At 49.0% G+C, this 17,739-nt stretch overlaps 2 protein-coding genes across 8 annotated transcripts in view; both read left to right on the forward strand.

Annotated features, from left to right (window-relative positions):
* Pik3r6 (phosphoinositide-3-kinase, regulatory subunit 6) overlaps positions 1-5,551 on the forward strand; it is a 51,293-nt gene extending 45,742 nt beyond the window's left edge. For all 7 annotated transcript variants that reach the window (XM_039086575.1, XM_039086574.1, XM_039086576.2 and 4 more), the window contains 2 exons: positions 4,142-4,254; positions 4,759-5,551. In XM_039086575.1, the coding sequence (XP_038942503.1) occupies positions 4,142-4,254; positions 4,759-4,912 (267 nt within the window). In that variant the 3' untranslated portion in view covers positions 4,913-5,551. The remainder of the gene's footprint in view (positions 1-4,141; positions 4,255-4,758) is intronic.
* Positions 5,552-9,114: 3,563 nt separating this feature from the next.
* Positions 9,115-11,208, forward strand: Mfsd6l (major facilitator superfamily domain containing 6-like). Its single transcript, NM_001105787.1, has one exon. It carries the CDS (start codon positions 9,255-9,257, stop codon positions 11,043-11,045), a length of 1,791 nt encoding a protein of 596 aa, NP_001099257.1. The 5' UTR covers positions 9,115-9,254; the 3' UTR covers positions 11,046-11,208.
* Positions 11,209-17,739: the final 6,531 nt, after the last annotated feature.

Raw genomic sequence — 17,739 nt, forward strand, 5'->3', positions numbered from 1 at the left:
AATATATATGAAGACATTGTGCATATGTCCTGATGGGGCCTTGTTTATGCCATTAAATATTTTTCATAATGGTTGCATACACCTATAACGGTTATTAAAATATTTTTGTATGATTCAATAATCTTCTTTCACGATTATAAGCACGCTGTGGCCAACACACTTATGGTTAAACAGAATCAAAATCTCATGATTATGCTTTTAAAAGCCTTCCTGAGCGAGCTGACATCCACACATCAGGACAGTTCACCACACTGCTCTCCACACCCCACCCCCCACTGCCATGTGTGGACACCGGTCTTGGAAGGCAGCCAATACACTAGCTGACTTGTTTCATCTCTGTGAATATGATCGTCAGAATGTCCATTGCTTTCGTCTGGATTTCTGTCACTCCAAATTAGCGGCGCTGATTTTTTTTCTCACATACACTGATAACTACTTCTTTTTATTTCCCGTGTGTGTTCTCACCCATACAGAAACCATGGTACCTTGCTTTTATATGAAAACATCATCCTTTTGTTTGTCTCATGTTTTCAAAACAGTTTATTCTTTAATTTTTTTATAACCTTTATATTGCAATTTCCTGCCTGGGAGTTTGAAAGTGTTTCAGAAATCCTACCTTTGGCCTTTGCTGAGTTATCCTTGTCCCCACATCGTTTTCCCTACACTCGTGACAAAACGCAGGGGCCATGTACCTGGGAGACCTGTCCTGGCGCTCTTCCCTTCCCTCAAGTTCTTCTCTTCCTTTAACCCACGGGGCACAGCCATGGGAACACTGCAGCTCTGTAAATGGCCTGGGGTGGGGCCCTCATCTTGATGATTCCAGCACTCAATGTATCTGGCACACAGCACGTTGTTAGTCACCTAGAGCTTCGAGCATCTCAACCCGGAACCGGAAGCTCACTTTCTTGGAAGCCAGCTATCCTCAGTAGTAGAGCTTTGACTACTCAGAGAGACACTGTCTTGGGTTCAGATCTGCCTTAGCCTAGGACAGTATAGCATTTAAGCTTGAAGCTGTAAGGTAAGCCTTGTCACCTTAACTGCAGCCTCTCTTCCTTGTAGTAGTCTCTGTTCAATGACCTCGTTAAATAAACTGGCCGGGGTTTTTGACTCTTTAACAAGTCCCCCCCCCCCCCTTTTTTTTTTATTTCTTTCTAACTTGTTGAGTGAGATCCCAATAGCTGTGTTTCCTCTCCGGGAACCCTGGCAGGTTTCATCAGATGGTCAAGAGCAAGCCAGGGAGGGAAGTGCTTGGTGAGCTGGAGGGAAGGTGCGCCCAGCTGAGAGCAGCAAGAGCCTCAAGGCTAGCTCATAGGTGGCCATGGCCGGGTTGGATGCTTGATTGGCAGGAGTGACAGCAGCAAGGTGAGGGCAGAAGAAAGGAGGCTTTGGGCGTGGAGCACAGCAACGCTAACAGGAAACACGAGCATTGCCTGTCCTCCATCTTGACACCCTTTGCAAAGCCTGCTGTTGGCCCTTGCCAACTGGCCTCCATAGCTGCACTATATAAGTGTGTGCTGCCTTCAGTATCCACAGCCCAGGAGACAGAGCATGCCTTGGTGTGCAGACCCAGAGGCAATTGCCACAGACAGGTGTGTGGGAGGAGGCTAGTAGATGGCCTCTGGTGATCTACAGTGTGAGTCTGGGGCGTGCCAAACACTCGAAGCGTCCTGTACGCAGCAGGGGAAAGAACACTGAATCAGAATGGGTGTCCTGAGTCCTTCATTGTAGGAGCTCAGCAGGCCACCCAGATACTCAGATTTCATTCTCTTCACTTGGGCAACACCCATTCCCTCAACCCATATTCCTACAGTCAGCTTGAACATAGTCTATAAACTGAACTACCCTGGCTTCCTCCAGGCCCCTCCTTGTGCAGGATCCCTCTGCAGCTTCCGTGGGGCTCCTGGAAGGTGACTAGTGACTCCCCAGTGTAGACAACCATTTAGTTAACTGTCAGTTACTGCCCACTGGACTGGAGAGCCTGCTCACCTGCTCACAACACACTCCTCCCTCATAGCTAAGAGTTACATGGGGAATCCAAAGTGCTTGATGTTCTACTGCGTAACCAGGCATCTTCTCTCCTCTCTGTCACTCTCTGTCAAGGGGTCTGTTCCCCGCCATCTAATGGAAGCTTGGGTGTGTCTTTCTTCAGTCAGTGCTCACTTGCTCCTCACATGAGGGATAAAAGAGAAGAGGAAAGGGTTTTAGGCTAGGAGATAAAGAGAAAGAATAGACAGTGGCTTTCCTTCTTTATTACTAAGACCACTGTTTATGCTTACATTTTCCTGAAACATTACAACAATAACACTGCCCACCCAACACTGACACAGTGCTGTGGCCCACACACTATTCTGTGCACTCATTATTTAGCCTTGGTCGGCTTGGAACTCATAGAGACCCACTTGCCTCTGCCTCCCGAGTGCCGTCCACTGGAGACTTGTGGACCTATCAGAGGCCACGCCCTTAAAGAAAACTGACTCTCCCTCTCCTGGAAGCCATCCCCTGTCTGTAAGCTCCTAAGTGAGGACTTGTCTTGTTTGCATTTCTATTGCTGATAAAACACTGACCAAAAAAAACAACCTGGAGAGACAAGGTTTTATTTCAGCTTATAGCTTATGGTCTGTCATTGTGGGAAGCCAGGGAAGTAACTTAAGCAAGAACCTGGAAGGAGGAACTGAAGTGGAGACCGTGGAGGAACACTGTTTACTGGCTTGCTCAGCCTGCTTTCTTACTGGGACCTCCCAAATCAATCCCTAATTTAAAAAAAAAAAAAAAAAAAAAAAAAAAAAAAAAAAAAAAAGCCCCGTAGAGTTGCCTACAGCCCAATTGATGGAAGCACTCGCTTAACTGGGATTCTCCTCTTCCCAGGACTCTGGTTGGTATTAAGTTGAAAAGGTAATGAGCACGGGGTTCCTGAACCCCTCCCCCTCCATGCTAGAACATCGACTGTCTTGACCGTGTACAGGTCTTGTGCAGACAACCAAAGCTGCTGAGTCTGTGAGTGCAGTGGTCCTGTCATGTCCAGAAGACACTGGTCAGCTCCAGTTCTCCCTGACCGATGACCTTTACACCTGTTCTGCCCCTTGCGTGATAGAAGCATCCAGGGTTAAAAAAGCTTGGGAGAAACTGTTTCGGAGGCTTCCCGACACACTGGGGCTGTCCGTGTACCACCCAAAGCTCCAGTTTGTTGTTGCTGTTGTGGGTTTCCGGGATGACTGACTGAAGGAAAGAGAGACTCGGCAGGACGAATTTAGGCTTCTCAGCGACTCCCTCTCAAAGACTGAGCACTGACAGCTTCCTGGAAGCTCTGCGTACTGTGACACAAAAGGCTAAAAGTACAAGTCTATCTCTGGCACACTGAAATCCCTAAAACTGCCTTATCTGATCGGGGTTGCCTTGAACTGCCCATCACCTAAGCAGTTCTCAGCCATGGGAGACTTTGAGACTAAGTTAAGCAAAGGCTCTGAGACCCCATTCAAAAGAACAGCCCCATAAAAATCTCAGATAACAATCGCTGACAAAAGGCGACTTCAAAGCTTAGGGACCATTATTCCAGATTCGTGCCAGATACAACAAGCTCTGCTAAAACTCTGCTACAGTCTGTGGGGGATGGGACTTGGCAAGGCTGTCCTGGAACCCACAGGGTCTAGAGTTTTCTGTTCCATAGGAAGTGCCTCCCTGGAAGTCAGTCTATCTCGAGTCAGAAGGATGTCTAGGGGTTGCATCCCACTGGCTTAGAGTTTTATTTGACTGTTTTCCAGACCTCCTATCTCTGATCGCCCCAGGTAAAAAATTGTGCATATAATTTACTGCTGAGAACTGGAGTCATCTGGCAAAATGGTTGCCCCAGGAGGTGCTTGAGATTCACACGGACACTCTAACTTGATAAACCGGCCTGTGCTGCCCTCGGCATTCTAATTTGTATTTATGAGGAAGCATAACAAACAGGTCAAGAAAAGAACTGAAGAAGCAGTATTCAAGTGTGAGAGCAGCCCAGAGATGGCTTATGCAGTCTCTGCTCAGTCACTAGCAGGAAAAGAGCAGGGACCCCTTGGGATACACAGAAGAAACACACTAGATCCCAGGATAGGAAGTGTTGGCAGAAAGCAAAGGCGACATTTACATAAACTCTTCTCTGATGTAGACATCGACGAACACCTTCCGAACATCCAGTATCCAAGTCCAGAGCCAAGACCAGAGGCTGCTCACACTGTGGCTGGACAAGGATGGCCGGCGGACTTTCAGGGATGTGGTCAGGTGAGTGGGGCTTTCTATTCCTAGGACTCCCACTTCCACAGGGAAATTGTAAACACCCACAGTCTCCTGCCTTTGGCCCAGGCTACTTATCAGAGTCAGATCTGTTGCCAGGCAGGTTTTTAGGCTACTGTTCTATGACTCGAGGGTAGTGCTAAATGTTCCCAGGACTCCTTGAGGCACACACAGCCTAAAAGTCTTCCTGTTTCAACCCTACTGCCTACACTGACCTTTCATTACAGCCTCCCCTTTCGGGCATCCATATCCCCATTTTGTAACTTTTGCAGGTTTTCTCCAGGGAAGTAGACACAAAGACACAGTGGCCTAGATCCAAGCATCTCCCCCACTATCAGAGAGCCTTGGCGCACAATGACCTCCTCTTATGATTTGTCCACTGTCTTCTTTGTAACTCCACCTCTGTTCCCTACAACAGTTGGTCTGCCTTTTAACTGTGCTGAGCAAATCTAGTCCCTGATTACCTTCTAAGCTGGTCTCTCCCCACTGCAGATTTGAGGCTGGTCCCTGCCCAGAGCCATGTTCTCGGGCCCAGAAATCCAAGATGTCAGCGTTCAATTCACATGGGCAGGAGACAGAAAAGAGCATGACCAAACCCAATTCTCTTCTGATGCCCATCAACACATTCTCTGGCATCATCCAGTGAGCCTGCCAGGACAGTGGGAGATCTGGATCCAGGGACAGCAGACCCAAGAAGGAAACACTACCTACCCACCTACAACATTCACACGGACAGCCTCACTGGGCGTCTGTGCTTGGACCAGGAGTCAGAGAATGCCTGGGAACTAAAAGAGCCTGGATTGTAGTGAATAAGAGGGGCAAGTGATAAAGAAGGACCCATCCCAAGGCTGCCAGATTGCTGGACGAAGCTGGAGTGAGACGAGCTGATGCAATTCCAGAACCATCTTGCTTGTGATGATGTTCATTTCCCATTTCTCATGCACTTCATCATCCACGCCGGCTCCCTAGGGAGTCCTGAGAACTGGTGACAAGCAGCTGCAGGTACAGCTGGCGGTTCACCAGTAGAGCACTTGCCTCGTGTATGGGAGGCCTTGGGTTTGAACCCAGGATAGAAAAGGAGGTCAGAGCTGATGGGTTCAATATCTATACAGAGTCCTGTGGCTGAGGAAGGAACAGGAAGTAGGTAAGGACTGCTGATTCTGCTTCCTTTGAGTCCGTACCACTCTTTCCAGCTCTTAGGCCACGGTTCACCTGTGCTGAGGTGGGTCTGTCTGTCTCAGTAGAGATGAGACTGATAGTATCAATAAAGGCACACTAAAGTGTTTCTGCTTGTGTGTGTGCGCGCACGTCACATTGTATGTATGTAAAACAGAGGACAGTTTGTGGAAATTTGTTGTTTCCCTCCACCATGTGGGTCCTAGAAACAAAACTCAGGTTGTCACGCTTGGCAGCAAGCATCTTTACTCACTGAGCCATGGCCACAGCTCTATTTGTACTGCACAAGACGTCAGAAGACAGAACTTAATCTCACCGAATGAATTCGCTCAGGCTGGGCAACAGCTTTGTGTCATATTCATTGCTGCAGTCTTCCCTACCCTTTCCTCTCCTTGTGTTTCTTAAGGACTCTCTCGAGCAGAGGCAGGGACGCGGGGTAACTTCAGAAAAACCAGAGCTTAAAGAATAAGAGAAATTGATGCTTCAAGTAAAAAAAAAAAATGCACATTGTCTTAATTAGAGTTTTACTGCTGTGAACAGACACCATGACCAAGGCAACTCTCTTTTTTTTTTTTTTTTTTTTTTTGGTTCTTTTTTTCGGAGCTGGGGACCGAACCCAGGGCCTTGCACTTCCTAGGTAAGCGCTCTACCACTGAGCTAAATCCCCAGCCCCCCAAGGCAACTCTTATAAAGACAACATTTAACTGGGGCTGGCTTACAGGTTCAGAGGTTCAGTCCATTATCATCATGGCAGAAACATGGCAGTGTCTAGGCAGGCATGGTGCAGGAGGAGCTGAGAGTTCTACACCTTCATCTGAAGGCTGCTAGTGGAAGACTGGCTTCCAGGTAGCTAGGGTGAGGGTCTCAAAGCCCATACCCTCAGTGACACACTTCCTCCAACAAGGCCACACCTTCAAATAGCACCAGTCCCTGGACCAAGCATATTCAAACCACCTCACACATCAGTGGCAAAGCCATAGTAGTGTTCTTGGTCCTATGATCCATGACATCATGACTGTAGGGTGGGGGAGAAATAGAAAAGGTCCAAGGGAGTCAGACTTGAGCCCCTTCCTGTCAACTAGATGGGAGTTCCTTTCAAGCAGGGAATCTATATCAGTGACTTGGCTGTTCCTGTGCTAAAACGTCATTACCAGAAAGCAACTGTGGGAAGAGTTCACTTCGGCTCACGGCTCTGGAGGGATGAGAGTCCACTGAGGCAGGAAGGAATGGCAGCAATCAGTGGGCGTGGCTGCAGGAAGCTGAGAGCTCACATCTCCAACACAAGCATGAAGCAGTGAGAGCAGACAGAGAGGCAGCTCTAAACTCTTACAGCCCTTGCCAGATGCACACACCTTTAGTCCCAGGACTACAGAGGCAGAGGCAGGTGGATCTCTGTGCGTTCTAGGCCAGCCTGGTCTACAGAGGGAGCTTCACCACAGCCAGAGAAACCCTGTCTTGAAAAAGAAAGAGAAAAACAAACAAACAAAAAAATAAACCCTCAAAGCCTGATCCCAGCGGCATACTTCTTCCAATAAAACCTACTAACTGTCCCACCACCACCACCAGACAGTGCCACCAACTGGGGGCCAGGCGTTCAAATGTCTGCGTACAGGGAACATTCTCATTCAAGTCAATATAGAATCAGGGGGGCAGGGAGGGAGAGTAGCTGTGGCATTTTATCTCTGACCTCACTATTCCAGGAACAGGGGGAAGTCCCATGACCTGTTCTTAAAGCCAAGAATGATATAAGTAGGGCGCAGGGTTAATACACACACCCGAAGGCAGTCTAGGCTTAGAGAAAGTCTCTGCTCCCCCATGGGCATGGAAAACAGGGAATGTTTTCTCAGGAAGTCAGAATCCGAGGAGCCCAAAGGGTCTCCAAGAGAAAAGAAAGCAGCTGTGAAAAAGAGCAAGTGAGAGGTGTGGGCCGGCGGGCAATCTTAAATGGTTTGAAACTGGTAACAATTACAACCTCACAGAGTTTGACCTGGGATTTTCTGTTTTTCTGCACTGAGGTGAGGTGAACTGCTTCAGACCAGTTTGAACATTCACAATCACATAAGCACTAGGTTTTTCTTTGATGGCGTGTGTGTGTTTAGTTTATTGGTTGATATCTTTGAAAAAGGATCTCATATAACTGAGGCTGGTCTTGAACTCCTGATTCTCCTGCTTCTGCCTCCAAAAGTGGGATCATATGACTAAGTCTCCACATCCATTAATCACTTGAGTTTTTGTTTTCTTTTGGCTCAGTTAGGTTTAACAAGGTGAGACTGATGGTGAACTCCCGATCCTCCTGCCTCCAATCCTCAAGTGTTGCACTCAGGCATGTGCCACCACACCCCACTAGAAACTCTTAGTTTTTAAATTTTAATTTAATGACGTTTGAGTCCTTAGGTTTTAAGTAATCAGTAAGAGTCTGTCAGTCGGGGTTGGGGATTTAGCTCAGTGGTAGAGCGCTTGCCTAGCAAGCGCAAGGCCCTGGGTTCGGTCCCCGGGAAAAAAAAAAAAAGAGTCTGTCAGTCATACGGTAAGAGAAAGTGCTGAGTATCTTAGCTCTCTACCAGTTTACAGAGAAAGACATTACCCAGTCAAATTTAGCTACAATCTCCAATCCACAGCCAAATTAGGTGTGTTCAGCAAGCCTTGAATGAAAAACGGACCAAATCAGAGGCGGATATGGCTCAGTGGTAGAGTGCATGGAGACCCTGGGTGTGAGAACAAACCACTACTACATCAGTAGCTAGATGATCGGCCATTTTGGAAGAAAGCCTTTGACACACTCCTGAATGACCGGAAGTGCCAGAGTCTCTGTTCAGTTGGGAGACGTGCCTCTGGGGAGAAAAGGAATCTGTAGTCATCTCTCATGACTTCACTGAATTCACCTGTGGGGACCTTTCACCTAACTAAACCATTTCTCTTGACCTGTAGTTTTTAAGTGTGTGTAGTCACCTCTTCTACTGAGAGCTCTTTGGTTCAAAGCCGGCTAAGAACCTCTGGAGTGCACTCCCAAACAGGGCAGGCAACAGCCTTCTATTGATTGTAGATGAAATTTTCCATTGTGTGCATTCTGTCTGGGGCTGTGAGGTGCTACCAGGATTGGAAATTAATATATATAATAATATATTATGTATTAATATTTATTATATATTTAATATTTTTTCAAGATCATATCTCTAAGGCATGGGAGCCAAAATATCTACTACTTTGGGAAAAAGCAACAAGGCAAACAGAAGGATTATAGACAAAAGTGCACTTAATAATAGCAAACAGGGAAGGGCACATATGAGTCCTGGTGATGGACAGACAGGACTGGGATTTCACTTACAATCAACAGGACCAACTCTGTGGATGGCCACTAACCAGTGAGCCTATGAATATAAACCTGAGGTCGAGGGATGTGCAGATGTTCACTTCATTCTTCTCTTCCTGGAAACATCCCCATCCTGACCCTGACAGTCTCTCATGCCTGAAGCAGTCCAGAGTCCTAGAGGATCTGTGGCCCAGCTTGGAAGGTGCCCAGCAAACCACAGGTGGGCATTAGGTGAAGCGCAGGTGCGGCTGGTGCCGCAGGTACAGTCAACAGGTGCACGGGCTCCGCCCTCGCCGCGTCTCTCTCTTGGGGCGGGGCCACTTCCGGGAGGGTGGCCGGACGTGGGGGGCAAGTAGCCGTTGGCTAGGTGACAGGAGGCGACGCAGTCCGGCTTGTTCGGAACCCTGTGCCAGCGATCCTCCCTCCCCAGGATATGGAGACTCGCGCGCCCTGCGTCTTACTCAGTCCTGTGCCCTTCCGGGTCTGACGGAATCCCGTAGCCATGAGCCCCAACCCGCAGTGGGACGTCCCCAGGGCACTAGGGGTGGCTAGGCTCTTCCACCTGGTGTGCGGGGTCCGGGATGCCTGTGTGACTCCGTTCCTGACCCTCTACCTGAGGCAACTGGGTGTGGCTGCGCCCTGGGTGGGCATCCTCATGGGAACCAAGCACCTCATCGCTGCCTGCTGGACTCCCTTCTGTGCCTTCCTGGCCAGACGCTACCAGAAAAGGAGAATGTTTCTGACTGGCTCATTGCTGGGCTCCGCAGGCGCCAGTCTCCTGATGGTCCTCGTCCCACCAGCGGATAGAAATCTGGGCAACCACTTTTGTAATGGAAGCAGTAAAGTGGCCACCACTGTTCTACCACTGGTAGTCACACAAACTGTGACCATGACCTCTGCCCAAGGGTCAGTCCCAAACCATTGGGCAGGAGCACCCAGCCTTCCAGGCAGCAGGCACACCAGAGCCCTGGACACTTCTGGCTTTCCAAATGGATCTGGTAAAACTCAAGAAAGAACGCTTCGTGGTCTGCAGACCTATTTAGTGGGCTCTGTTGAAGGAGTCAGGACCACGGCTCAAGCTCTCAATCTTGTCACTTCCGGGTTGAGAGAGAATTCCCAGAAAGGGACTTCTGAGGTGAGCAATGCTAACCTGAGTCTACTTCCTGGAAGTACAACTCTTGGAGGTCCAGTCAATGTGTCAAAGACTCAGGGGGACATCCAGACCCACAATCACACCTTGAAAGGGTCACAGTGGACCGTCATCCTCTCCTTCGGGTTTTTGGTGTTCTGGGAACTGCTGGCAGCTCCTCTGGAGCAGGTAGCAGATGACAGTCTTTATGAATACTTGGATTTTGTAGACGCCGCTGACCGGAACAAAGACTTGTGGGTGTGGAGATTGTTGGGTATATCAGCAGGTGTGTGTGGCATCGCAGCCTTGGTGGAGCATCTGGAATGCTTCCTGGTGGCCAACGGTCCTCAGGGTGTGATTTATTTCTACAGCTACTCGCTGGTCAGTACCCTGGCCTTAGCGGTGAGCACTGCTTTTCCTGTTCCCATAGACCAGCAGCAGAGGCCCAGCTACAAAGCCATCAAAGCTCTGTCCCTCGTCAGGGATGACTCCCGCCTCATCCTCCTAGCCTTCACTGTCTTTTGGATAGGAGCCACCACCAGTACTGTGCAGAACTTTCTGTTCTGGCACATGAAGGACCACGGCAGCAGCGATCTGGTGATGGGTTTCTCAGTGGTTCTCGGCTTGCTAGGAGAAATTCTGTTTCATCCATTCAGAACTTCGTTGCTAAGGAAACTGTCCAGGGTGGGTGTGCTGGGGCTGGGGCTGGGCTGCCTGGCCCTGCAGATGCTTTACTACGCCTTCATCTGGAGCTGGTGGTCTGTCCTCCCTGTTCAGATCCTGAGTGCCATCAGCAGTGGGGCTCTGTGGTGGGCTGTGGGGGCCTCCATAGGGGACCTGGCCTCCTCTCGGATGGAGAGGTCTCTGAACACCCTGTTCCGAGGTCACCTTTATGAGAGTGGCTGCAGCCTAGGCAGCTTTGTCGGGGGCTTTGTGGCGCTGCGCTTCGGCGTGGCTGTGCTCTACCAAGCCTGTTGTGTGGTCCTGTTGCTTTGGCTGGCCGTGTTCCTGTCCATCCAGCCCAGGCTGCCCCAAGAGCAGAGGATCAACTACTCAAAGCTGCTAGCTATGGAGGGGAGCAACTCCAGTGACTCTGAGCAGGGGTCCGAAGGGGACTGGCTTGTGAGGGCCATGAGGGAGGAACACACGGACTGGAAGGGCTGAGAGGGGAGAGCACACTGGTGGAGGAAAGCCCTCACGGAGGGGCCGGAACTCGTGTCCTGGACTGCAGGGAGCCTTAAGGGAAAGAAGCCATGTCTCTGCCAGAGGCACAACAGGATCTACGTTGCATGATTTTTTATTTTGTAGTAAAAGGAGATTTTTTTTTACTTTTTTTGATGTATTTGTATACATACATGTTCATGTGGTTTTTGTGAGTGCACATGCCTGCCCTCTGTCTGTCTCTCTCCGTCTGTCTGTCTCTGCCTCTCTGTCTCTGTCTCTCTATCTCTCTTTCTGTGTGTGTGTGTGTGTGCGCGCGCGCGCGCGCGCGCGCATGTGTAGGTCTTAGGACAACCTCAGGTTGTCATCCTCAGGAACACCACCCACCTCCTTTGAAACAGACTCTCTCACTGACCTGGAGTCCACCGTTTAGGGAGGATTGGCTGGTCAGCAAGCCCCAGGATGCTCCTACTGCTGCCTCTGCCTCCCTATCACTGGGATTACACACGCACACACCACCACGTCTTCCATTTTCACATGCGTTATAGAGATCAAACTTGGCGTCTTACCTTTGCAAAAGGCTGCTTTTCCAACAGAGCAATCTCCCCGGCCCAAGATTTTTTTTTAATGTTTGCTTTATTTTATTTCACTGCTATGCAAGCTGTTTAGAATGTGAGAGAAAGAACAGATTTGCTTTTGTGTTGCTGATTTTGACCTGGGAGGCTTGCAAGGGCTTTCAGTGTAGGACTCTGGTGCAACTGGACCCAGCGATGGAGCAATGGCAGAAGAGGTGACATTAAACTGGCTATGCATGGAAGGAAACCGTAACTGCAGGATGCAGTGGGCAGAGAGGAAGTTGATGTAGACGGGTCATGGGCCTTCCTGGAGGTAGGGGAGACACTAGCTTAATCCTATAAAGGTTGTGCTGCGGGCAGATAGGATGGCACCCAACATTGAACCCTATCCCATGTTTCTTACTCTCACATGTATCTGCCACAAGGAAAAGGAGTGCAAGAATCCCACATTCCTGCCACAAGAGCACATGGAGATTTTAACATCTGCCTGATTAGGAGGTAACGTTGCTGAACCTGTTCTGATCTTCCAGGCCTTTATTCCAAGGCCAATTTTTGCTTGTTTGTTGTTTTCCGAGACAGGGTCTCTCTACATAGCTCTGACTGTCCCGAAGCTCACACTGTAGACCAGGCTGGCCTCAAAAGAGATCCACCTGCTTCTGCCTCCCGTGTACTAGGATTAAAGTTGCCTGGCCTTAGAGGGCAGTTCTTTATATTCTAATTCTTCTGCCTTATAATGAAAGCAATAGAAACTGGACAGGTGACTGGGTGGTTAAGAGCACCCGGTGCTTTCCTTGAGGCCCTGAATTTGATTTCCAGCACCGGCATGTGGGATCACAACCATTTGTAACCCCAGTTCAGGGGATCTGATGCCCTCCTCTGGCCTCTGTAGGGACAGCATGCATGTGTCACACAAACATAACCAAAAACAAAAACAAAACATGCATATACTTTTTTTAAAAAAATGTACATTAAATTTAGGAGCCTTGCTATACAAAATGCAAAAAGTGGCTCACAGATGGAGAAAGGGAGAGATGAATGACTGACTGGTTGGGATATTTCCTAGGATTTGCCTTTTTCTTCAGTACTCTCTGTGAAGCCTTATGGTACGGATAACTAACACGAAATCACCTCTGCTGTCAACAGACTCATTTGCCTCACATCAGCTATTGCGGGGAGGCTAGCCAGAGCTGATTGGTGCTCAATGATGGCAGAGAGAGCCTGTAATCCTAGCCCCTGGGGGGGCTGTCACACCCAGCTTTTGTTCTCACTCACATCTGTAATCACGAGAAGACAGCTGCCTCAACTGCCTCACCGCCAGGCCCCTCATCTGCTTTCCAGCTGTGAAAGCCTAAAAAGTGGGGACAACAAGACAACAAGAGAGAAGCTGAACCAGGGAGACAAAGGCCTTCCCTATGGTCCTCAGCTGACTTCTGTATAAACTGTCACACAACCGCAAGGGAGTCCGGAAGCTGGGTGTTTTTAATTATTTGTGTGTGTGTGTGTGTGTGTGTGTGTGTGTGTGTGTGTGTGATATGTATGTGTGAACACAAGCACACATGTGCCACAGAGCACAGACAGATGTCAGAGGACAGCTTTCAAGGTCAATTCTCTCTTTCACCATAGATTCTGGAGGTTGAACTTGGGTCCTCAGGCTCCTGCAGCAAGGGCTTCACCTGCTCAGCCGTCTCCCTGGCCAGCCTGGAAGCTGAGTCCTTTCATCCTAGCAGAGTGGCGTCCTAGACAGATTCTGGGTTGTAGGAGGCAGAAGATGGGGTGGTACAGTACAGCCATTCTGAAGTGTCTGCTCTATTCACCTGAGCAAGCCTGCTTCCCCTTAGAAATGATTTCTGCCGCTTCAGCCCCATGGGACACGCATGCAGGCAAAACGGTCACATACACAAAATTTAAGTTTTGAAAAAAAAAATCTTAGGAAAATCCAACATCGGGTCACAGGCAGAGAACATCTGTCTCCCTATCCCAATTTTGGGACATTTTCTTCTGTGCCAGAACCTCCTAAGCTTAGCTGTTCCTCCAAGTCTGAGAGTATATAGGAAAAGGTGGACCCGCAGGTATCGTCAGGTCCTCCTGGGTGGGAACTGGAATTCTCTATGTCCACCCCAATCTCCAAGTGGTTCCAATGTGGTTAACCAAGCCCTTGTCCTTTGGCTCCTTTCTCCATGCCTATCTGACTCACCAAATGCTTTCCTGGTGACTACAGGCCAACACGGAATCTGTGGTAGTCCATTCATCTTTACTCTTGAGATGTACTCACCATTAGCATCTACAGGTGACAAGGCTGATGGGTAATGCACTTGAGGTCCCATAGCTAGCAGGTAGCAGGATCAGGCTTCAGCTGGTGACTCCAGGACCTGAGACTTCCTTTTGTCTTTGAAGGTTAACTTTTATTTTTGAAGAGCTACTTGAGAAAAGGGGGGGGGGAGTTAGCCTTCCCTTGTCTTACAAATATACAAAAGCATAAACTTTCTTAAATGTTGTGTGAACTCTCCCCATGGAGATGAACAGACATCTATGTGTTCACCCAGACAGGGCACCACGACAAACCACACAACTGGTTCTACTCAAGTCTAGCTTGGTAAACCATGGGGTTGATTAGGGTCACTTACAGGATTGTGGGCAACTTACAAGCAGCTACAACAGTGAGAAACTGTCTCTCAACGTCCTTAACTGCCTCTGTGTTCTCAGGGTAAGGCCTTATGACCCCCTCCTCACTAGCAGCTATCAACTGGCCATGTCTACCATCTGTGACAGATGTTAGTAGATCCAGCTGCTGACAGCTCAAGAAGGCAATGGTTGGGACTGAAGAGATGGCTCAGTGGTTAGGCGCATTGACTTCAATTCCCAGCACCCACATGGCAGCTCACAACTGTAACTCCAGTTCCAAGAGGTCTGACACCCTCACACCAAGGCACATAAAATAAAGTTTAAAAATTCATTTTAAAAAAAGAAAGAAGGCCAGCGTCGTCCTCATTCACAGCACTTTAGCATGAACATCTAAAATCAAACCAAAAAAGAGCATCATTATGGATTTCATATTTTCCTATTTCTCTGCTTGGACTTCTCTCCTGTCTAATACTAATGTTTCTTCTTTAAACATTTATTACCGAAAACAGGGTGGGGAGAGGCTAGGCAGGAAAAGCAGATCTGCTGGGTGCTGAAACTGGAGAGACTGCTGTGTGCTGTGCGGGGATCCGTGCCAGCATTCCTGGGTCAATACTTGCTGGGGGAAACTGGTCCTTTCCTAAAGAATAATAGGAAGTGGTAATGTCCGAGCCTTGGTTTTAGTCCTCCTCTCTTGTCCCAGTTTCTCAGAGCTGGTAAGGTCATAGCTGTGCTTCTTGCCTTGTTTCTGAGTGGTTCTGACTTCTTTAGGCCACCCAGCTGGTGCTGAAGGTGGTCTGAGGTCACTCAGTCCTCTGGCTGGTGGTCAGGGCAGGGTTTCCAGTTGGTTCCTCACCTGCCTTCGTCTCTTTATGGCCTTGGGAAAAAGCAGTTGGCTACATGGATAGTGGTGGGGTCGGTGGTGTTTGCAGCCAGCAGATGGCTGACTTGGACCATCTGCTATGGGTTCTCCATCTTCCTCCCCTCTCCAACAGCAGGTACAAGTCATGAGAGAGGAGCTCTCCTGGGGTGCCTAGAGTGGCAGGTTTGATTCTGGACCCGAACCTTTATTTCTCTCTCCACTCTTACCAGGGAGGTCCGTGGTGTCTGTGAAGTAGCCATGGCCATAGGGTGCAGAACCTCAGTGACTGATTCCCTTCCCGGGGGGCGGGGGACTCCAGCCAATGACAAAGGCTTCACCCTACCTTTCTTTGCCAGTGGCACCAAAGTCACAGTGTTTTCATTTCCTACATGGCGCAGAATGCAAGCTTTTCCTTGGGTGATTCTTGATAGCAGTCTGAAATGCCAATGGTCTTTTGTGTCACTTGCTGCCCACCTTGTGCTCCGGGGTCACTCACCCACTGCACTCTCTCTGCCTCCTTTGCTGGCACCCGGCACCTGGGTAGCCATTTGTCACAGTCAGCACCCCTGCTCAGGATGGCCTGCAGCTCACCCCTCTGATTCCACTCTCGCTTCACGCGTGAGAAAGGATCTCTCACAGAACCTGAGGTGCATCTATTTGGCCAACAGAAGGCATTGGCCACTTAGCCCCAGGGATCCTCCTGTCTCTGCTTCCCCAGTGCTGGGATGAAGGATCATACCGCCACTGTCATGCCCTGCCTTCCAACGTAGGTGCTAGAAATCCAAACACAGGCGCTTGCACTTAGACATGGCAAGCATCTAACTGACTGAGCCATCAAACAACAACACAGGGGCTCACTACGCCTGGAACTCAAGGGGATCCACCTGCCTCCGTCTCCCCTGTGCCCCACCATGACCACCATCTATTTTTTTAATGTCCTCTAATATTTATCTACTATTCCAATGACCTGAGAGGTGACCCTATTCTGTTCAGCTGGTTTGCACACGGGTGGGTCCCCTGCAATAATCTAAGGTCACCAGTGTCTTCTCCACAATATGCACATCAGGTTTCCCATGGTCATCACTTTCCATGGACTAGAGAGGTACGGTGAGTGCCAAGTCCCCACATGGCAACAAACTGTTGGCTGGCCTCAGATGAATAAAACAGGTTAACATGCATGAGATAGATATTTCCCCCCTGCCAAATATCTTTCCCGTTGCTCACATTTTAAAACCTAATTCTGCCTTGCCTTTCCTCTGGGGTCTGTCACTTTACTTTCATTAAGCTCTCCAAGGGCTCTTGACTCTGTGGCTGTCCTTGGTTGGTCCTTTGGCTCTTGCCTTCTGGGCAGGTGCGGGACAGAACGAAGGGCTAGAGGAGGTGTTCCAGGACACGTGGAAACACTGTGATCAAGCCAGTCCTGGGCTGTGCTCTTTGGTTCGGATAGAGCATGGGAACTAAGCTGACCGTAAGAATAACACCAACAGGGACGCTCCCCTGGATGATGGACCTAGTGATGCCACCCCATTTGTGTGGTCATGGAAGCTTGGAAGCGAGCGGCCATGTTGCTACCACAGCAAAACCTGACTGGGAACCAAGCTGAAAACTTAGAAGGGAGGGGCAGACTAAGAAGCAATAGATGGACAGGATGAGACAGGACAAGGTCGACATTTAAGCAGTGGACATTTCAAGAAACTTGAGCACCGGCATACTCAGAAACAACAACAACAACAGATGGCAAATGGAGGGAGCAGGTGCAGGGTCAAAGACTGGGCTTTGAATTGTGACTTATACTCTGTCAGCTCCTCATACCAGATAGTCAGGTAAGTGCCACAAGGTCAAAGTCAATCTGATTCTTATCTCCCAACCCAGTGACTCTCGGAGATGTCAGGATATTCTGACACGTCTTGCTTCCGCCTAAGCAGAAAGTAAATAGTAAATGAGTCACAAGCTGCTATGCTATTCAGAGTGAATTTGGTAGAATAAATAATCCTCATGGGATGGGTGGAATGTTAGGGAAAGTGGCCAAAGGATCCTGCAGTCCCACAGCTTTAGAAAATGACAACAGTTATTGCCACCTCTTAGAGACATACACCGTTTATTAGCAAGCCGGGGCTCTCGAGAGCATGGTAATTAACAGACTTACTTAGTTCTGTTTGATTTACATGTGGCATCACAGTCAATTCCAATGTACCACTGCCTGACAACATTTGCAGAAACGGTGCTCCCTAGGAGATGTTTGGGAAATGAGGAAGTTAGCAGGTTCTGGGTGACCTGGTGCGTCAGGGAAAATCTGGGCTCCCAGGCTAGCAAACCTCCCTGGTGTTGTGCTAAGAACACACAAACTTGACAAAGCTCCTCTCATTTAGTCAGCACACCAAATTTATGAAGTGAGCTATTACTCTGCCCTCCTGTTATGAGTGATGTGGCTGAACTTCAGAAAGGTAAAAGTTCAAAATCATATCTACCTGACCTTGGAGGTCCATGCTCTCAACTGCTAAACTAAACCAATTTAGATAGCGAGAGACTACTCTGGGCAAGGAGCAGTGATCTGGGGTAGGCACACAGGAGGGTTAGCTTGTGTGGGGGTTGATGTCATAGGAGAAAGCATAAAAAATAAGGTTGGACAGATGTGAGCATG

The sequence above is a fragment of the Rattus norvegicus genome, chromosome 10 (assembly GCF_036323735.1).
Source record: "Rattus norvegicus strain BN/NHsdMcwi chromosome 10, GRCr8, whole genome shotgun sequence".
Taxonomy (NCBI): domain Eukaryota; kingdom Metazoa; phylum Chordata; class Mammalia; order Rodentia; family Muridae; genus Rattus; species Rattus norvegicus.